At 39.5% G+C, this 22,886-nt stretch overlaps 2 protein-coding genes across 6 annotated transcripts in view; one reads left to right on the top strand and one right to left on the bottom strand.

Annotated features, from left to right (window-relative positions):
- Window positions 1-18,828, bottom strand: part of znf821 (zinc finger protein 821) — a 31,227-nt gene extending 12,399 nt beyond the window's left edge. Inside the window, exons 1-3 of one of the 4 annotated variants that reach the window (XM_057852288.1) lie at window positions 18,694-18,828; window positions 2,644-2,775; window positions 2,413-2,516 (exon numbers count right to left, since the gene is read on the bottom strand). In XM_057852288.1, coding sequence (XP_057708271.1) covers window positions 2,413-2,516; window positions 2,644-2,775; window positions 18,694-18,697 — 240 coding nt within the window. In that variant the 5' untranslated portion in view covers window positions 18,698-18,828. Of the gene's footprint in view, window positions 1-2,412; window positions 2,537-2,643; window positions 2,776-17,497; window positions 17,806-18,693 lie in introns of those variants that run through there. The other 3 variants (XM_057852209.1, XM_057852139.1, XM_057852361.1) reach the window with 3 other exon arrangements.
- ap1g1 (adaptor related protein complex 1 subunit gamma 1) overlaps window positions 18,501-22,886 on the top strand; it is a 39,391-nt gene continuing 35,005 nt past the window's right edge. Inside the window, exon 1 of one of the 2 annotated variants that reach the window (XM_057852019.1) lies at window positions 18,501-18,970. The gene's annotated coding sequence lies outside the window, so the exon portion shown is untranslated. The remainder of the gene's footprint in view (window positions 18,971-22,886) is intronic. The other variant, XM_057851925.1, reaches the window with a different exon arrangement.

A 22,886-nucleotide genomic window follows, 5' to 3' on the forward strand; every position in this document is an offset into this window, starting at 1 on the left:
GGAATTGGCATCTGAGGTGTCCTGTAATAATTTCGCAGCATTCTTTACACACAAAGTATTAAAGATTAGACAGACTGTGTGCAACTCCAGATTAACAAATGTTACACTAAATGCCTCCCGAAATGTCCCCCACGTCAATCTTAGACAGTTTAGCCTCTTGGACTATGCCACTTTAACAGAAATTGTGTCGAAATTAAAGCCCACAACATGCTGCCTTGACATCCTTCCTTCAAACGTTTTCAAAACTGTTTTTCATTGCATAGCCCCAGACATACTTCAGATTATAAATACTTCTCTCCAAACAGGAGAGTTTCCTCAGACTTTAAAAACTGCAGTAATAAAAACTCTCCTAAAAAAACCTAATCTGGATGCCTCAACCATTAGTAATTACAGGCCAATATCAAATCTGACATTCCTGGGGAAAATTATCGAAAGGGTTGTGTTCGAACAGATCCAGAATTATATGATGCAAAACAATCTTTTTAACTCATTTCAGTCTGGATTTTGACCACAACACAGCACCGAGACTGTGCTTATCAAAGTCCTAAATGATATTCGTCGGAATACCGATGCAGGCAAATCATCTGTTCTGCTACTATTGGATCTCAGCGCCGCATTTGACACGGTTGATCACAACATACTACTCAGCAGATTGGAACAGTGGGTAGGGCTTACTGACACTATTCTTCAGTGGTTCACATCCTATCTACATGATAGGGATTTCTTTGTGTCAATCGGAAACCATCAGTCAGAACGAACCAAATTCACGTGTGGAGTCCCTCAAGGGTCAATTCTTGGACCACTCTTATTTAACATCTATATGCTTCCCTTAGCTCAGATAATGGAACAGTATGACATCTCCTATCACGCCTATGCAGATGACACACAACTGTACATTTCTGTGTCCCCACATGATTATAGTCCCTTAGTCACCCTGAGCAAATGCATTCATCAAATCAATGAATGGATGTGCCAGAATTTTCTCCAGTTAAATGTGCAGAAGACAGAGGTGATCATTTTTGGGCCAAAAAAGGAAAGGTCAAAGATAAGCAGCCAACTTAGCACAATGTCACTTACAGCTACAAATCAAGTCAGAAACCTTGGCGTAATTATTGACTCAGACCTAAAATTTGATAGCCATTTAAAGTCCGTCACTAAATCCGCTTATTACCACCTAAAAAATATAACCAGAATTAAGGGGCTTCTGACTCAACAAGACATGGAAAAACTTATGCATGCATTCATTTTCAGCAGATTGGACTATTGCAACGGTATATTTACAGGTCTTGATAAAAAATCAGTCAGGAAGTTGCAGCTGGTACAGAATGCTGCAGCCAGAGTCCTCACAAATACAAGGAAGCTAGACCACATTACACCAGTTTTGAAATCGCTACACTGGCTTCCAGTAAGTCAAAGGATAGACTATAAAATACTACTGCTCGTCTACAAAACACTTAATGGCCTTGGACCAAAATACATGCTTGACTTGTTAGAGTCCTATGAGACATCTAGACCCCTAAGGTCGTCTGGAACCGGTCTTCTGCATGTTCCAAGAACAAGAACCAAGCAGGGTGAGGCAGCATTTAGTTATTATGCTCCTCACCTCTGGAACAAGTTACCCGAACGTCTGAAGTATGCTCAAACTGTTAGCTCTTTTAAATCAGGGCTAAAAACGCTTTTGTTTAGCACTGCATATCTATAACTGTCTATATATTTCAATCTACCTGCTTTCTATTCCTCTTGTTTTTATCTCCATTGCTGATTTCAATTATTATTATTTGTAGTAGTTTTTGTTTTATTTTTATTTTATTTATTTATTTTTATTCTGTGATTAAATGCGATCTTTTGTCTTCGTTTCTACGTTGTGTTGATTTAAATGTGATTTTTATGATCTTCATGTGATGTAAAGCACTTTGAATTGCCTTGTGTTGAATTGTGCTATATAAATAAATTTGCCTTGCCTTGCCTTGCCTAAACTACATTTGTGTCTAAACTATATCTTAGGACAATGTAATGAGTGGGGAAAGGCTGAAGTGACCTATGCCGTAAAGCAGGCAGTACATTTGTAGTGTTTTTTTTGTGTGGCAGGGTTCCAACCAACGTCCTCGAAATTGAAAAGTGCCAGTTTAAATTATACAGACCACCAAGGGCCATGACAGAGGTGTCATTCTTTAATGTGGGTTGTAAAGTTATTTTGCTCCCCTAACAGGCAGCTGCATGTGAATGACGTTGACGCAACGCTGCGTATTGATGTTAATTTGGTTAATAAAGACATTTTGATCAATCAAATCGCTCTGTCAGACATATCTATGTAAATATCGCATATTAAAATGTGGACACCTGAGGCTTACAGTAAGGTGCGTTCTATGGAGTGGAAATGACCCCCAAATCACTTTATTGCATCCCTCTCACCTCTTTGACTCCCGCTCCTTGCAGGCGGCACGGAGCCCTCTTGGCAGTCATGTGGTCGTCGGCCGAGGTGTTGGACGAAGAGTCCGGGTCGCTTTCACTGTCTTCTATGGAGGCAAACACAGCCCTATCAATACAAACGGGACAACAGAGCACAGGGCAGGGCTTACTATCACTAACACCCCCTCAGCGCCATTAATTTTGCCCGCCCCATCTGCCGACGCCATCCTATACCTGAGATGCTCTCCTGTCCGAGGACTTCCTGCGAGTTGTTGCTGCAACACTCACTGTCTTCGGTGAACTCGTCCCTTCCGTCCATATTAATTGTATGCTGAAATCCTGTGATGCCAGAAGTGTGGAATGGCCCTGGAGAAAGAGGGGGGACGAAAAGAAACATCAATTAATTGTTGGAACACGTCTGTACGTCCAAGTGTCAAACTCAAAATTCTTTGGACTAAAAGTCGTACCTTAGTACCGGTATACGTTGCATTTTTGCTGGGAATTTTATTTGGTCAGAGTCCAAGAAAAAACATACATTGTGGCAATAGCACTAAAATGGAGAACCACAGTCTAAATAGGTATCTTTTAACATAACAACTAACCATAGCCTCTACAACACAACTTGTTTACCACAATCTCGAGCTCACTCCAAATCACTACCAAATCCATTAAAAGTCTTCATCTTGAGTGTTGCTTAAGAACAACTCTCCGCACCAGGGTATAAGTATGCAGCCAAATTACAAAAAAAAAAAAAAAAAAGTGACTTCTAGTCCGTAAAATACAGTACTTTATGTAGCATGAGTATTTAGCACAGTGTGTTTACTCCATGTTTCTTGGTAAATCAATGTTTTTGGTCTTTTTATTTTGTCAGAAAAGTTGCAAATTTGGCACAGGTTACGTCAACAGAACAATCCATCTTCCATCCTTTAGTATTGTATTTTAAAAGCTTTTTAAAATTCAAGCGTGACAGGCAAAGTGAAATGCAAGCTCACTTTTTATGATGATGGTCCATAATGATTAGATGGAGTTTAACATGCCAAAAATGTTTTCAGTTACAAAACAATGACACAAGGCTCTTCATCTCCATAGCAACATCGAATCCGTCTTTACCGCCTTATTTACCATAAGAACTCATTAATTTTTCACCACATGTGCATGCGCCAGTGATCCCTTGAAACAGTAGCACGTACAGGCTTCTCCTTAGAGACTATAAAATTCCATTCATCACAGAGAAAATAAAAACTAGCCAGTGCCACATCTTTAAGTGCGACATTCTAAATCCACCATAGAAGCAAATCCAGCGGCTGTCCTGCACCGGCACATAATGAATATGATGCCCGCCGAGATACGTGCACACATCATTTGCATCCCAACCCCCCGCCACTGCCTCACATGCACATACAGCAAGATATATACTGCAGTCCCACAGGGAGAGAAGTAGGTTGCACTCTTTTTTTCCTCTTTCTTCTTCTTCTCTCACTACCACCCACACACTAAACAGCCTGGCTGCCCTCATGTGCGGCTCCCACCACTTCCATATCGACGCGGGCAGCTCTGAGGGGGCGGCTTGCGCTTTGCCCATATGCGACTCCTTTTAACTCCTTCGTCTCTTCTAGGAATGCACTTGACCCTGCTAAACTTCTCTTTCCACCTCTTGAAACTTAAAGAGAAAGACGACACTTTTCTCATGCGTATCCAAGCAGAAATATACCGAATATAAGACGGCCCTGATTATAAGATGACTCCCTCTTTTTCAAGACTCAAGTTTGAAAAAACTTTTTGAACACCAAATTAATTTTTATACAGAAAATAATTACAGTACATCTGAAACAAATGATTACAACAATATATTTGAGAGAAAAAGCATGTTTTTTGCCTCATTCAAATCTTAATATCAGAACTTTTAAATATGTTAACTAAAGTGCAATCACATTCGAAAATGAATGGCTTCTGGTTTTTGAAATGTAAATAAAGTAATCTATTGCAGGGGTCCCCAACGACCGGGCCGCGGACGGTCCGTGGCGCATTTGGTACCGGGCCGGGCAGAAATAATTAATAATTTATTAACGACTGCATTCTGGCCAATTGACTTTGGCCTGTGCCGCTTAACACACTAATATCCCTGTCTACTCTAGATATACAACTACAGGATAGGAGGTCGTCATAGAAATGCATTGATTGGGCTGTTAGCACTAAATCTCGTTTTGTATATCTATGCGCGCTTGGACTCGATAATAACGTATGACGTAGGTCGTCGCCAATCACATTTGTTCCCGAAAATAATTAGCCCCCACTAGAATGACTGAATAACAGACGTCTTTGGACAGACTTTTTACGGGGAAAAGGGAACCTGACGAGCCAGAAGATGTGCCTACAACCACGAAGAAAACAAAATTTATGCTACTTCCCAATCACTAAAATCCCACGAACTGCGAAGGAGTGAATTCGTGACCCTTATGTGAATAAATCGAGTGATTCGAGCATGTCTGTGCAACAGGAATATCAGCTTGTAGAGATCGCAAATCACGGCGACCTTAAACGTACATTTGAGACAACAACTCTACCAAAATGCTGGATTAAAGTCATTTCGGAATATCCTGACATCGCCAGGAGCGCGCGGAAAACTGTGCTACAATTTCCAACATCGTGTATTTGTGATGCTAGCTTCTCTCACTCTCCCATCTTGGGACCATCTCGTCTCAACAAAGCAAACTCAGGCCTCCCACTGATTCAGCGGGTGAGTTGTACTTTTTCCCTGCACTTAACACGACGGGGCTAAAAACAAATGCTATTTTATATTTGCTGTATTTTTCTGCCGCACATTGTGGGTGTTCTGACAAGGTTGGCATGCGCGTAACGTTAAAAAGGACTGCGAATGCAGCGATTCCAAAGTACACACTACAAACTTTCTTTAAAGAAAGAAATATTAACTTACGTTTGCCATGTTAGGTGCACACAACAACTGCACGTAGCCCTCTCACTTAACGACTTCGCCGTGTCGTTAAGCATTAATTTACGCCATTTCCGTGTTGCACATGTATGTTTATGATGTAAATAGTTTTTTGGCACCATTGGATAACATTGAGAGTCCAACTGAATATAAAAGAGGGCTTTTTTCACCGCCACAAAAGCTTTGGGAGCAAAATTTTATAAGGGTGCAAAATTTGACAGGACACCGGTCCGTGAAAAAAAGACCCAAATCACACCAGTCCGTGGTGCAAAAAAGGTTGGGGACCCCTGATCTATTGTGATAAAACAACAAAATTGCAATAATTGCCTTAACCATCAAAGTGAAGTCTAACTGTAACTGTAGTCTTGAAACAAATCTGAATAAGGAAAAACATTGCAATAAAATAATGCAAACTGGTTAAACTTGACAGTAGCTGAGATATGTCATGAAAGAACATCGCTTCAATGATATCTGGTGCCATCTAGCATCGTGAATGGGTATAACGTCTAGACCGCGAATATAGACCCTACTCACCTATGTCACAAAATGACGTGTCGCTGTATCCGGCCGCCATATTGTCAGTCATTTTTTAGCCCTATTCTCAATGGTTTCAATTAGTCGTGCAATTTATAGAACAATTCATGGAAGCCCCGGTGTTATCTGACACTGTAAACTCATTGGATGCGTTGCATAAAAGGCGTTATGTGGAAAAGCTTTAGTTTATCCATTCGCCAGATCCATATTTGATGCCTAAATCGAAGTTTTTCGACCCGCTGTCTTCGCCGTCTCTGCCTGACATCTGCTACCCTGATATTTACAACTATCTTGTCCACACAAAATCAGCCTATTCTCACGAAAGCTTGAAAAACTTTAAGAGCTTGGAGGCTTATAAATACTTCGTTGCTGGTTGGGTGAAACAGGTCCTCGTCCACGAAAATTCGGCAGGAATCTATCTTGTGCTCAGGAAGGTGAGTTACGAAATTTTCAATTCAAAATCTTTTGTTCTTGCTAACATCCACTGTCAAGTCTAATGTATTTCATGTCATTTGTCAATGGAGCTAGGGCTTTTAATGTTTATATGGTTTAGCGATAGCACTCTCACTACATACATATATAATATGTAATAAATATGAAGTGCGATAGCACTACTCCAGATTGTCCCTAGTTGAATTTATTTTTTGGCTTTTGACCTCAATAGTGAAATTGTAAATTAATTGTATGACAACTGTCTTATTATCCCCTTATAATTATATATTTTCAGGTAGTTCATTCACAACGTCTGAGTGTATCTTGTCGGCGATTAGCCTAGCAATGATCTTAATTGTGGTTGTCAGCCCAAAACCCTCTAAATATATATTAAATGCATCTTACCAGATATAAAATGACTACTACATAATCTGTGGTAATCGTTTGGAGCCAAGTTTTCCCGTTGAATTGCAGCAGCCCATCTCGCTCTCCTCTCCGGGTCTCTCGGAATCCGGTAGAACTTCAAGTCTCTCCGTCTATCTTCTCTGTTATTGCAACCGACCGCCACACACGCCTTCACCATTTTGAATATTAATGTTAACGAGCAGAAAAACACGCCATAATAGGAGGAATTTACGTAGCGGTAATGCATCAACATTGACGAGTTGACGGACAATATGGCGCGGGGGCGTGGTTGTGACATCATGTGAGTAGGGTCTATAAGACTATAAGTCTATAAGAAAACCCCCACTTTTTCAGTCTTATTTCAAAGCAAAAAACACTTGTCTTCTATGTATTTTTTTAATTGATTTTTTTTTTTTTGTTTCCGGAAGTGTAACAGTGGAAAAAAACTAGTATTTAAAGGAAGGGGCCATTTTATCAATGCTTTTAGTTCAAACATTTTCTCCATTATCAGTCTTTCAAATGAAGGTCATTTATACTCGGCATTGTATTTCCCTGTAATGAAGGCTTATGGTTAGTTGATACTGACCCAAACAGGTACCCAAACGGTCAACACACATCTCGAGGTAGTTTACCATTCTGCTACTTGGCCACAGACCAAATAAAGTGGATGTGTGAATTCAGTTTGGGCACTTTTCCCATAGATCCTAGTTTGTTTGCACTGCTCGAGTGCGTCTGAGCGCTGAACTATGAACTAGCACAACAAGCAAGCTTCACACAGTCTGGTGATTGATGTGTGGGAGATGCCCCCTCCCCCCTCCGTGTCTGTACATCTGTCTCTTCACCCTCCCTCGTCTTTGCCACTATGATGTTATCTGTGAGTGTCTGTGTGTCTGTATGCAGGAGGTGACGCAGTGTCTGACTGAATCCAGACAAAGAGACAAACTCATCTGCCGACAGACACAGAAAAGGCAAGAGATGATGAAGAGAAGGTGGGGGACGGACATGAGATTGGGGGGTTGAGGAAAACAAAACCTAACAAAAGATAGAATGCCAAAACTCAAATTCAGTGCCAATCAATGAAGGGGTTGGGGCCCTTGTGGGTTGAATTCATGGCACCGCTTATTCCTCTTTAAGATGCCTTTAAAACACTCCCATGCATACACAAAACACTGACTAAACCTGGAAGAAATATTGCCTACTTCCTTCCCTTTTGGAATTTCATCCTAGGGCTGGGCGATATGGCCTTAAACATGTATCACGATAAATTGAGCAGATTTATCTCGATGACGATAAATGCCGATAAATTCGCCCAAGCGGACTGTTATATAATTTGAAAATCTGAATCAATGCATGAAATACAGATTGACTATTTCTTGTTGATTTATTTACCAGCATTCAATTTGATATACTGTATTTAAAAATTGTACATGCAGTCTAAACATTAAGTTTATAAAAATGTATTGTAAGCAATAAGAATTCAAGTATGAACATTTATAACAGCGTGTATGACTTGAACAATGTACATTGTCAAAATCAATATGCCTATGCAAACATGTAATTGTAACACAAATGAGCTTGAACAGTACACTTCAAAAAGACAACTTATTGTTAATGGCTGCTGTGACATAATTATTAAATACAAGTGTTTACTTTATGGTTTAAGGGTTTTTTCCCCCCCAGTGCATTTTTTAATAAATGCACGCACAATAAAAATAGCTGGGGCCATTTCTCGGTCATTATAAGTTTTGCCGTTGGATTGTACTTTATGCTGAATGCTTTACCATCACAAAAGCTATCAGAGGAATCACACACACAGACAGATACAAAATAAAGCCACATAGTAATTGCTAGATGCAGTCCGTGCCCAATCCACTCATTAAGTTCAGCCGTTTCGACCATGTTAGAGCCGCTATCCGACTCCATAACGTTCACTTGTAGCGTTAGCCGCTAGCTAGCGTTAGCCTCGCTACCAGTAGAAAGCACTGAAAGCACCATCTCCGGAAATCGTGAGAACAAAGGAGGACAGCGGGTGAAAGCCCGTCTGGATGCCACCAAGAGTCTACTAAATGTCGGTTGAAAGTTTGGTGAACCTCCCTTAAGCCACACTCCATCACGTTTTGCTTGTAGCGTTAGCTGCTAGCGTTAGCTTACTGGGCTTTTGTTTGATTGGCTTACTGATGATCACGTGACTCCCTACGTAAGCACATTCACTGCTTTCTTAAAGGGGAATGAACATAGACGAACAACACAGAATCAAAGCGGGATGAAAAGACTATATTTTCTTGTTTTATTAATTTACCGAATTTACCGACATGGTCAAAATTACGTCGGTCATCGTTAAGAATTTCGGTGACGGTAAATTTTCGGTTTACCGCCCTGCTCTATTTCATCCTTCATTTTATTTTCAATAAGGATTAAATTCATTAAGACATTAGACAGTAGATAAGCACTACAAATAGGGATGGGAAATAATAAGATTTTTACGATTCAGATTCCATTATTGCTATTGCTTAACGATTCGATTCTTTATCGATTTCCTTATCGATTCTAATTTGGACTAATGGACTGTATGAGGTTCTGGGTTCAATATGTTTTATGGTTCATTCACCTCGGGGTGTCGGTTAGAACACAAGGAGCGGAAAGTGGAGTTGGTCTTTGGCACTTTTAATCCAACTTGGCAACAGGCACAACTATATACAGGCAATGGCACTTGATATGACAATCACTCAATGAGCAGATGAGAGCATGCGTGGAAAGATGTTGATGTATTTGTATGTGTGTGGAAGAAGACTGGAATGTGTGGGTATATGTGTGGTTCTGAAAGGAAGGAAAATTACATCATATTAGTGCTGGTGCAATAAACGATGCAAATTGAATGTAAAGCAGTCAATAACACACATACACGACTCGCACATTATAATTACACAAAAGGGGGGGGGGGGGGGGAGCACGCGCGCACAAACCGGAAGCACGCTGCGTGCATGTGCGGTCATCTTGGTCATAAAAGTGGCGAAAACTAAGCACTTTCCATTCATGTGGATGTACAACATCATCTTAGATGCTAAACTAACACATTCCCTCTTAACACAAATGTGCGAATATAATGTAAACAACGCTCTCCTCGACGCAACGAGAACGAGCGGCAGCAACCAGCCGACGTAACAGTAAAAACACGAAACGGTCGTGGTGATAACGGCTTTAACTTATAAGAATTTTATGGCATGAAGAGGAAATACATTCGTTCATGGACACCCACAGATACTTCCTCTAACAGGTGGCAGTCCTCTGCTCGAAATGCGCACCTTACGCCTATTCTCGGTCCCAGAATACGCAGCGCGCATGGCGTAGGACAATAACAGGAATAAACTGACTGGTTGCTATGGGAACGAAGGCATACCCATGGAATCTTTCTAACAGGAGCATTTAAATTGCTAATAAAATTGTTTAGGATTATTTTAGATGCATTATGTTATATTTTTCTGATAGAGTATTCGACGAAGAATACGATAGACTACACCCATTAAAAGACTTTTTTGGAAAAATCACCATTTCTTTAAGTAGTCTCATGAATAATGACTGGGCCTGTGAAAGTGACTGCAAATTCACTCGTCAACAACTCTCTCCAGGTTACACTTGATGATAAGTCTCTCCATGAGCAGTTGTGTAGCCTTGCTTGCCAAATCGACTATGTATAACATGCGTAAATTTCGAAACGCAAATCATGCTGAATGCAATCGATAACAGAATCGTTAAATAAATTGCCAAACGATTCCATGGAATCGGAACTCACGGAACCGGTTCTCTATAAGAACCGGTTTTCGATTCTCATCCCTAACTACAAAGCTTGAAAAGACATTAGGGGTGTGACAAAATATCGAAATGGTGACATATCGATGATTTCCTGGCGTTGTATAACCATATCGTCAGATCATCATTATCGTGAGCTTTGTATCGCAAATCTTATCGTATTGTGAGGTACCAAGAGGTTCCTACTCCTAAAAGACATGATTTTTATACTGCTAAGTTTTATAAGTCAAACTAAAGTTAAGACAACTCGAGAAGGAATAAAAATTCCATACCTATGACTTTACCAAAACCCTCTTTTGATATTTTCAAACCAAATGACTCAAAAGGCAGCCACTTCCAGTACTAGACTGACCATATGTTACATTAAACAAAACTTACAAGAACCATCAATGACACAGTTATGGTCTCAGGCATTTACTGTACTTGTCAGCAATGTAGCACAAGCCATACATTTGATAGTAGTCATAATTAATAGGGACCTCACACCTAAGGACCAGATCTAGTCATACAGATGAACTCTGGGAGGCATGCAAGACTGCTTTCTGCGATGTTCCTGATGACTTCATCAATAAATTGTATGAATCCTTGCCGAACCGCATGGATGCAGTCCTTCAAGCCCTTGGAAGTCATACAAAATATTACATTTGGATCTCACAGCACCACTACTTAATTCGCTAATGTTATGTAACATATTTTTGGATTTGAAGTACATTTTTTGTTCAATTTTCACAATACTTTCTGTAGGCGACAAAACTTTTCTCTTGCCAAAATTTGACCTTAATGTCTTCATTAAATGATAAATCTTTTTTCAGTTAAACAAATATATTTTTGTCCATTCAACATCATTTGGGAGGGTCTTAGCTTTCATATGAGCAATTTCCGAAACCAATTGAATAATTAAAAGTCAGGTTATGCAAATGTTTTTACAAAATGGATAAGCGACAAGACTTTTGTCAGGGACTGTATGCATTGACTTTTTTCGCTGAAATGAAACTTAAGTAAAATTGCTTTAGTCCTGAAGATTGAGGACTACAGAAATCTGGAAATATTTACTGCCCCCCCCCCTTAAAAGTAAATAAATGATTAAACTTGGTTTCAGTTTCGGTCTGAAATACTTTTATTTATTTATTTTTTAGAGCAATATAAATGGAGCCAAAACAGAATGTGTTGATTAAGTAAGCAAAACCACAAACTCTATCCAGCCATCTACTATCAACCTTGTGGACTGCTCCCCATTTACAAGGGCTTCTGTACTGCTTAGCGAGAGCTTTAGCTTTTTAGTTTCAGTTTTCAGCCTTGGCTTCCTCATTTTTGATTTTGGATTTCAGCCAAGAATTTCATTTCGTTGCACCACTCATCTAAACAAAAAAAATTTGGAGAGCGCTAATCAATAAAACTTGTTGGAGAAGACCCCCGTTTTCTCCCCTGGCATGATGAAGCAATGCTTGGATAATGCCCTGACCTTAGGTCCAACATAACTTGAATAATGCTTGTTAATCCTGATTTCAATATAAATTCAAATAATCACGCTTCTTACTTTTTCCATAATCGCCCAATGCCCACTATTGTCTGGAATTCCAAGTTGTTTATGTGTGTGTGTGTGTGTGGGGGGGGGGGGGGGTGCATCCGTTAGCCTGTCTGTTGTATCTGTGTGAGCTGTCTTCTCCGCATGACTTCATCACAGACAAGAAAAACATGTTAGGACTCAAAATTTTCAAAACATCACCCACTGCACACCACACCAAAAGTGTGTTGACATTACAAGGACTTATATCAAAGATTGCAGTCCCCACGGCAAACTGACGGGTTGTAGTGAATAAGATAGCTACACAGATTACTGCTGCAACAGACGCAATATGTATGTATTTCAACACCTGTGCAGGGACACGATATTGAGGGTTGCTGCATAACGCTTCCCTGTAATTTCAGTAAACTGCATGTGATATTTTATGTATATATGTGCACACAAACATGGTGCCCAAAAAACAGATCCACAAGTCATCAAGAAAGTGACTGAAAGTGTACCAGTGGCTGTGTCTATCCAATCCATGGTCTTCCAGACCATGTTGCATCCTTGTTGATAGGTCATCGTGCACCTTATTGTCACGCCAGCTATTTTAGCGATACACATTGTTGTACAAAAAAAGCCAGGTTATGGTTTACCATATCCAACCATGCCATGGTGACAAAAAAAAAAAAAAAACTTGATAGAAAACAAAACAGTACTGCTGTGCTGTTCTTTCATTACCTCCAACTCATGTGTCATGGGATAGAATAGAATAGAATAGAATAGAATAGAATAGAATAGAATAGAATAGAATAGAATAGAATAGAATAGAATAGCCCTTTATTGTCATTATACAGTTGTACAATGAAATTGTGGAGCATCTCCCTTTAGAGTTCAGGACAAGTAAAAATCGCGAAAGTGGCTTGCAAGAATAAAAGTATAAAATCTAAATAAATATAAAATATGTATGAGGTAGTCCTATGTTCAGGCAGTGCAAATAATTGAAGTAGCAGCAGTTGACAGTGAAGGCATTGAATATTGCACATTAATATTGCACGTAAATAAATATTGCACATAGAATATGTGTGAATAGAAGTTAAGTAGCAGAAGCTGACAGTGAGGCATTGACAGATAGACATTTAATAACAGCCAATAGACAAATGTTAGCTGTCCTCTCCTCTATATGATTTACGGAAGGTGCTGCCCCTCGCATCACTACATTGAAGTTATATTTGAAGCCCTAAAGTACTGATAAAATAGAGGTCCAATTAGTCTGCACACTCGTTTCTAAAAGTTTTTCTATTTTCAGTTAGATGAATAATAAGCTTACCTCTCGCCATACTACCCCACCATATACAGTGGGGAGAACAAGTATTTGATACACTGTCAATGGGAAAACCCATTGGCAGTGTATCAAATACTTGTTCTCCTCACTGTACAATTTGAAATCTCCAAACCAAACACATGCATCCACCCATTTTCTACACTAGGAGAGGGAAACTCGTTACCTCACGATACGATACGATTTGCGATACAAAGCTCACGATAATGATGATCTGACGATATGGCGATACAACGATTATCGATACATTGGTCAGGAAATCATTCTAGGATATTCTATAAAACAACTAATAAACAGAAAAACAAGCTTCTGCTGTGAATTGGAAAGAGTTTATCACTAGGAGACATCCAATCCATTTGAACTGGGAGGGTGGCAGCTTCGTTCATTCGCTGCCATCCCTCCTACTTCAAACGGATTGAACGTCTATAGCAGTCATTGGCAGCAAATGCCAGGCAATGATGTAATTTTGGGCCATTTAAGGTCATTTACCTGTTGATTTTCAGTTACTTCCTGTTGATTAGGGGGTATTTTATGGGTCACTTCCTGTTTGAGTTACAGAACAGGAAGTGACCTGGGAATCACCCAAATGATAAGGTAGTGACTCAAACTCAACAGCAAATGACCTGTAAATGAACAGCAACTGACCTGTAAATGCCCTGAAAAATCGGACGGAATGACTGTAAATGCTCTAGTGTCGAATTAGTGCTGCAACGATTAATCGATTAACTCGAGAATTCGATTAGAAAAAAAGATTCAAATTAAATTTCGCTGCTTCGAGTATTCGCTTTGTTAAAGTGGCATCGTAATGGTTTGTTTTGAAAGTGTTTGCATTTATTTTCATTGGGTGGATACACGGCCCTCTAGTCTACCTCATTTCACATGGCTGAATCCATCTGCTCCCTGTTAAGACCAGTGGCCTATACTACGAACCGAGTTCAACCTCCCCAGAAGTAATCCAGTTTACCATCGGGTAACCGGAGTTGACAAAACCTGGTTGTCTAGTTTGTGGTCAATCGGTACTACGACGCTGATTATGAGGTTGATTAGTCGAACCTGTGTCAACCCAGTCAGCGTTACTGCGCGTTCACATAAAAGGGGGCGGTGACCAGAGTCAAACACTACTTGTGACGATGGCACGGGCACCTTACTTCACGGAGGAGGAATGCGCGATGATCATGCGGAATTATGAGGAATTAAAATCCACCCTCACCGCGAAATCCAACACCGCTTCGGCGAGTAGAGTGCAACGGGTCTGTTGACAGCGAATTTACAGATCGTGTGATTTGTGAATGCGTCAATATGCCAGTTTACTTATGTCCATGAAAAGAAATAAAGCCTGCTGTCAGGACAATAAAATAAGATTTGGTACATTAACAGTAAGAAATAATTGTCACGCATCACCACACGAAACAGGATGATTGTATGTTTAGTCCCCTTGACTGTACGAATACGTATGTTTTTTTTTTAGTTTGGGCCTAAAAAATCCAGCCCGACTCGACCCGAGTCCGATCAATAAACTTGATTTGCAGGCCCGAGCCCGACAACCCCCCCCCAAAAAAATTATGTTATATTTGTGAGGACTCAGGAGAAGAAGGAAATGCGGGGATGCCATGCGTTGTTGCGTAAATAAAAGCCCGTCTTTTGTAACGATTTTTCACAGTTAAACAAGACTGTAAGATGCATATTTAATAAATATGTATATCTTTTATATTTGTGCGTCTGTCCTATCAGTGGATTTGACATTTAATTTAATCTCCTCGAGTTGGCAGAAAAAAACGCAAGTTTTCTCAATGTTTAAATAGTCTACATATTTCTATGATTATTATAAATGCATTAATTTGAAGCGTTTCCATACCCCACTCCGAATCGCACGGCATACAGTGTTCTTACGCAGATATTCAGCATCACCGATGGAATACATATATTGTCCCTGGCGAAAGAGCACACGGACAGGCACACACAATCTGCGCGGTTGTGAGGGCCTGACTCGGCGGGTTACATTAGTGACGTCTGCCTAGATCAGTTGGCACAGGTAAAGAATTCCCTCAGCTGAAAATCTATATCTTTCATGGAGAACATCATCCGGGTACGCCAGCGGATTCTGGCGGTCCCGAAATACCCGTGCCCTCCGGAGAGAGCCCCTCACAATCCGCGCGCCAATGTCGTATGGGTCGTCCAAGTACGCTGTCATTGTCAGGAGGACACGTCCGCGGAGGAGTGCTGTTTAAATAGAGCGTGGTTAATTGGAATCCTGATGTTAAGCAAGATCTAACTCTGACACGACCAGGTTTGGCGTGTGGCGTGTGTTGCCATGGCAACACTTCTCGGTTCCAACATATCCACCTTTCGTAGTCTCGCATAGCCGCGAACTTACGTCGCACGTGATAAAGTTACTCTCGAAGTTACCCTGCTAAGCCAGAAAACCGGCTTCGTAGTATAGGCCACAAGTCTTAAACCAAGTCTAAGTTTTTGTTTGAGCTAATGATTTTTTTAATGCATTTGTAATTAACTTTAAAGTTATATTCAGCCATTTTTTGTGGGAATAATTGTCTGAGCCATTTGTTAAGAGCATTGTAAAAAAAGTTAGCATTTTATAGCATTTAAGCTAGCAGAATTTTGCTATGTAAGTTAGTCAATTGTTCTTTTGTTCTACATAGATCTTCTTTTTTTATATATACACCGTGTGAGGCTCAGGTATTTTAATTTTTTCTGTTCCTTATCCGATTTTGCGATTATTCGAAATAAATAGGTAATCGATTAATCGGCTACTAAAATCATCGATAGCCGCAGCCCTATTTTGAATGAACGAATGTTCCCAGTCTAAATGGAATGGATTGGGCGTCGAGCACCTGTCAATGGCAGCCTTAGAAGTACCTGAGACACTATTATGGTGGAAGATTTTGGTAGCAACTAGTTGGTCCTTTTATTCTTTTTTTTTTAAAAAGACTGACACCTTTTTAAAAAGATATCTCAATTCTTGGCAGGAGCATATCGATAACCTTTTGGGATACAAAGTATCACGATATGTCACAATTTCGATATTTTGTCACACCCCAACTGTTCAGCCCTGATCCATCTGAGAATTAAAGGAGGGGTACACCCATGACTGGTGATCAATTGCAACTATATAAGCAAACAACAGTCCTAACGTAAAAATAATAGGGCAGACAAACGATTAAAATTTTTAATCGAGTTAATTACAGTTTAAAAATTAATTAATCGTAATTAATCGCAATTCAAACCAACTATAAAATATGCCATATTTTTCTGTAAATTATTGTTGGAATGGAAAGATAAGACACAAGATGGATATATACATTCAACATACGGTACATAAGGACTGTATTTGTTTATTATAACAATAAATCAACAAGATGGCATTAACATTATTAACATTCTGTTAAAGCGATCCATGGATAGAAAGACTTGTAGTTTTTAAAAGAAAAATGTTAGTACAAGTTATAGAAATTTTATATTAAAACCCCTCTTAATGTTTTCGTTTTAATAAAATTTGTAAAATTTTCAATCAAAAAATAAACTAGTAGCCCGCCATTTTTTATGTCAATAATTACTTACACAATGCTCATGGGTGCTGAAGCCTATAAAATCAGTCGCACCCAAGCGCCAGCAGAGGGCAGCAAAACTCCATAAAACACAACTAGTGAGCGTTTCACTGTACTGTCATTTAAATCTGTCTGAGCGGGGCATCTGCGTTAATTGCGTCAAATATTTTAACGTGATTAATTTAAAAAAATTAATTAACGCCCGTTAACACGATAATTTTGACAGCCCTAAAAAAATAATTAAAACCAAAAAAAGTTGAAAAAGAACTACGACTTAGTCGATGTTATGAATTATGCAGCAGCATACAGTGTCGCTGAGCTGAGCTCCATGGAATACATTATCTATAGTATAGCAAGCTTCTGCAGACATCACACCTCAATTGCCAAATTTAAAGACCATTTTCCATTATTTTGCTCGCAAACCAGTAATTCTTAGTATATGTAATTCAGACAAATTGAAATAGCCAAGACTAAACCAGAGCTTGCTAAAGAGTGGAAATAAAACAAAAACACGTATTGTAGTTGCACACAATACCTGAAATACCTACAGTCAACTTTGAAGGGGTTGGTCTGTTTTCGCCTTGACATATTAGATCTACTCCCAGCGGAAGCAAAAAAAAAAAAAAAAAAAAAAAAAAAAAAAGGATATGGAGACCCTTCCGAACCCTCAGGACGTTCCTCCACACCGGTCCAGTTGGTAAATGATTTGTGTTTCCAAAGCGTCGATCCAAAGAGGTAAAACAATCTTGGTAATAAAAATTACTATCATAAAAAGAATCTATAGGCTATACAGCCTCACATTGTTGCGGCCGTGATTGCAAACCGCATATCCAATGGACTGGTTCAGTTTAAAACACCGACTGATCAACCGAGCCGCTGCGATGAAGAGCCCCTGGCGGGCGCGTGCTCGCGGCCGACGGGCGCGTGCTCACTGCGGCGACGCGCAAGCTCAGCTGATCCGTCACGTAAAGCCCACCGCAGTGCATTTTGGGCGTACATTAAACGCGGAAGTGTTAGCACTGGAGCTATGTCGCGCTAGCAATTTAATCGACTACAAATACACAGAACGTCATTTAAGAAACACGTTTGCATTAAATATGCCTTAAATGCGAATTTGTGGACTAAATAAAAATCTGTTTTCTGAGGGAACATGAAAATATGAAAAATTGGTATCGATTTAACTTGTAAATGTACAGTTTCATTTAATCTCTATTTTTGGAGGATGGTCGAGACATATGAATGTAGGGCTACTCATAGGAGGACAAAATTTTGCGGGGTACATAAAAAAAGTTTGAATTGTTACAACTGTAGCGCCACACTACTTTGCAGTTCCAGAATTTTCCGCTAGATGGCGTGATACGCCACCACACACCCAGTGCCATAACATTACACTAGTCGTCATCACTGAATGCCACGAGTAAAAGGACCGCATCACCACATGCACTAGAAAAGTGATGTTCTTCCGCAGGGAAGGAGAGGAGGACTTAAACAAAAACTAATCCACGTCAACAAAAAACATACCACGGGAACATGTCCATTCGTTATCAAGCCATACGCACGATCATCACACGGAAAAAAAGATGAAAACAATATTTTCTTTTTGGTTTCCTTTGCAAAAGCAGCGAATTGACGTTAGCGATTCGCTAACAACAAGCTAGCTCTTTACAATAACGATGCAGACAGATATCACAGCGCACATTCCAATTAACGCGGTCAAACAATACTGATGCAATCAATACATTACCCATGTTATCCAGCGATCATCGGGGTGTCCGGTGCGAGTATCGGAAGAAAAACAATGCAACAATTCTATGTAGCCTTCCGATGAACGCTGCCGCTACTGTACGCTGCTAAACTTGGGCAAACCTCGCCTCAAAACCTTCTGGGACATGTCATCGTAACCCTCCGCCTGCGGTAGATGTGCTGAGGCTGGAGTAGCCACCATTTTGCATGTCGAGTGTGTTCCTCCCTCCATTGCTAATAGAGACGATTCCACTTACTTTCTGGCATCACCACGGCTGGTAAGTTTATCGCAAGCCAACTCCTATTAGTAGACGTGTGAAAATGGTACTATTTGATCCAATCAGTCGGTGTTTTGTTTCGTATTTACCTTGACAAGTCACTGTGGCGCTGCATAGGAAGTGCTCCAGTCCTCAGTGCACCGGGGTTGTGCCTGTCAGAAGCTAAGTTAGGTACACAACCATTCATACTACGCCACTCGGAGCCTTAATCGTCGTGACAACACCGTATTGCAAGTTCAATTTTACCCGGCTAACGTAATAAACCTTACATTTGAATGTGGAGACGTCTTGCATGTATTGAACGAAAACGAGTGAGCAGGTACTCGCTGGTTTCTTAATCCAAAAGAAGGCCTAAAACCGCATCATATACTGTGGACAGGTTCAGGTGTATTTTTCTCAACAAGATCGCCTTTCTGTTCAATTAAGAAATGTTTTGGGATCCAACCTTGGCGTCATTGTTTAATGTCACTCAAGGTGAGGGGAACGTAATTCCGCCAGTGGCAACTTGAAATGCTACTCGTGTTAGCTCGTTGCTAACTGGAATGTGTAGGTGTCATTTGTGTTTTAGAAAGCAGTGTTGCAATTATACATGGATAAAAAATTGATGCAAGCCTTCCAGTGCTTTTCAAACTTTTAACACCACCTCAAAAAATACTAAGATCGCCAAGGAGCAATATGACAAGTGGTCGCTACCCCAAAACACTTCAAATGCCCCAAAATCTCTTCATAATCTATTCATTAATACACCACGAAAAAAGGATTAAGTACATGACAACTAGGGCTGAGCGATATTGGAAATAAACTTATATTGCGACTTTTTGGGGGTTTGAGATATATTGCGATATTTAGTGCAATTTCACAACTAGAAGAATTTTCATTGAATGACTTGAATAGCTGTTTTTTTTTTTTTTTTTTTTTTTTTTTAATGAGTGAATTAGATTAAGTATTTTATTAGATTTTTCCTTAGTTTCCCCTTTGTTTTTCTTATTTATCTTTGTATTCTTTTATTTTTTATATTCTTTAAACAATTAATAAATGTTATCTTAGTTTCTGTAATTTCTTTTATTGTTGCATTATAGATTTAAGTTGCATGAATTTGCTTTTATTGTACATATTACTTTAAAGGAACTATTTAAGAACTGAAAGTGCAAAAAATTGCAAAACCGCGATATATGATTGTATACATATAATACCGTTTAATCCAGGCTAAGGGAGTTTTTCTGTGAATGATGAAGATTGCTGTACATAAAATGGATACAAGAAGCCATGTCTTGGCACACTTACTGCCTTTATGAAGCAAACCAAAAGTTTACGTGTTTAAAAAAATAATAATAATCGCACATCCTGCGATAGGACTATTGTACGTGCTCACATCGCGGTGGCGATATTTAAACGATATATTGTGCAGGCCTAATGACAACCGTTATCAACAGAGATTTGACAGATGTTTTTCCAGGGCAGATTATTGCTCGTCCAGGAGGTATTCGGAACTGATATTCAATTTGAAGTAAAAGGAAAAGCAGTACATATTATTGAAATATAGTTTAAAAGTTTATTTTTATTTTTTTAATCTTGGACACTCTTCATATTTGTTGTTTAAAAAAAAAAAGTATATTGACTGTCACGTTATATACCAAAAAAAACAAAAAAATGATGCTGTTATGCAGAATAATGCTGAACGGTATCAATAACACTTGTCAACAAAAATCTGGTTGCATTGATGCAAACACTTGTGCTTTTGTAATTTTCGTTAGCTGACAACAAATATTTTAAGTTTTTTTTTTGTTTGTTTAAAGCACACTTTTTGTGCAATGCAATATTATTGCAAAGCCATGTTTTTTTTAACAAAGTGGCTATATAGCTGGCACTTAAATTGCCCATATAGGGGCAATTTAACTTAATTTAATTTATAGGGGCAATTTAACCCTAACCCTGGTTCATGTCAGCCATACTTCGAAACCAGTTGTTAATATTCTGGCCTACATGATCCAAAATGTGGTGTCCAAATATGCTTGTTTTGACCAGGATTTTTATTGCCTCAACAACAGAAAAAATCACACGCACACACAGACCAATTTACCAGACACGAGACTAAATCTTAAGAATTCTTGGTGTTTTTTGGGGGGGGTCAGCTCCTTTCATGTTGCTACAAAAACCTGAGAACTTCCTGTGATCGGGTTTAAGTGTGTTGTAGAAACCATAATATCCTCCAGTTTATTTTGGCAATGTTTTATTGAGATGCGTTGAGAATTGAATTAATTTACCTGAGACCAGCACTATTAGAAAGCTAACTTTACACTTTAGCCCACCTCCATAATATAATCTAAAGTCTGTAACAGCCTCCAACACAATATGAAAAAAAAACGAACAAAAAAAACAGCACACACTTGGTCAACTGCATACAGACTCACCTGAACTGTGGAGCAACATTGGGGTTCCTAGTTTTCATGAAAAGGTGATTTCAAAATTTAGTATATCTAATCTAAACACCCTGTATTTCTGTCAGATGTCCCCGCTTTGTCAAATCCTTTGGACAAGTTCAGTTTTTTTTTTTTTCCCCCAACCTCAATCGCGGCTCCTTTTAATTCTGTTATGTTTTCTGACACTGGGAACAAACATCCACTAATTAGCTATTGACACCAGGTCAACTCTTAGGTGTTCTGATAAGAGGAAGATTTATTTTTATTTGACACTGTTGGAGAGGTCCTAGTTTAACAATAGCGTGCTTGTATTTTGCACGACGCCCTATCGAGAGTGGCTGCTAATATGCGGAGTCCTTGTTTAATTACAGAAAGGTGAGCATATTTCGCCATTCAGGCAGTACACTGTCCTAGTATCCTACTCCCTGTATAAGGCTGAGACAACTAAATTGCTATGAGCATTCCTGTTTGGGTCCTTGTTTGTGTTTTATGTGAGGTGAGCACAGCTGTGATTAATACAAGGGAGAGTTCACTGCTAGTCTGCTACACTCAGGTTGGGTTGCTGAGTTAATAACTTTACAAAGTGTCGAGAGATCCAGTGTGGCTCCGTCAGAGGTGAGTAGATGAAGCCAATGGCGTACCGCAAGCAAAATGTCACTTTTGCTTATTAATATTCATGACGTTAGCAATTGTTGCAAATAGTCAACCTCCCGTTTGTCCCTAATAGTAAATGCATGGAACTCGTGTACGAACGAGATGTTTACTGAGCTAAACTTGCCAATTCTGTCCGAAAATGATATCCCTGGTGCCAAATTAACTGGTAAAGATATGGAAGAACATACAAATGTTCAGTTAAAGAGATGGCTTGAGTGTCCGGAGCTGAAATAGATGGGAAAAAGAGCCGATCTGATCCAGAGTTAGCTTTTTATCAACACCTTTTTTCTTGTGTCCATTGCCTTACACCGCTGACAATGACATTCTCCTGTTTCAACAATCTATCCTTTACCACCATATGCCCTGTCTTTCTTATGAACGGGGCACGGTGCACGGCAAAACGCCACGCTAAAAAATAAGTGAAAATATCAAAATGGCTTACCTCTTCGTCCTCTGTAGGACCATGGCCCCCCAAAAAATGTTTACTGCATATGAAATGTGAATGGCTTCACCTTGCTGGCGTTAAACTGGTCTTTTGGACGTCCGCGCAAGTTGATCCATTCTTCATATTTTTTCCTCCTAGTTTTTGGTTTTGGGAAACGTAAGGAAGAAAACATCCCTCATATGTCGTAATGTCTAGCGTCGTTTCCACAAGTTCCATAGAAGCAATGTTTGATCGGCATGTTCATTTTTGAAAGATTACCGGAGAAAACAAGCAGAAATAACATGGATTGTATGCGAGGGCGTGTCCCACTTCCGCGTTACGATGGCGACGTCACTGTCTAAAAATAGAATTCGTGCGGTACGCTATTGTATTGTTTGTATTCTTTGTTGATGAGATG

This window comes from Corythoichthys intestinalis, chromosome 1, assembly GCF_030265065.1.
Source record: "Corythoichthys intestinalis isolate RoL2023-P3 chromosome 1, ASM3026506v1, whole genome shotgun sequence".
Lineage (NCBI taxonomy): Eukaryota > Metazoa > Chordata > Actinopteri > Syngnathiformes > Syngnathidae > Corythoichthys > Corythoichthys intestinalis.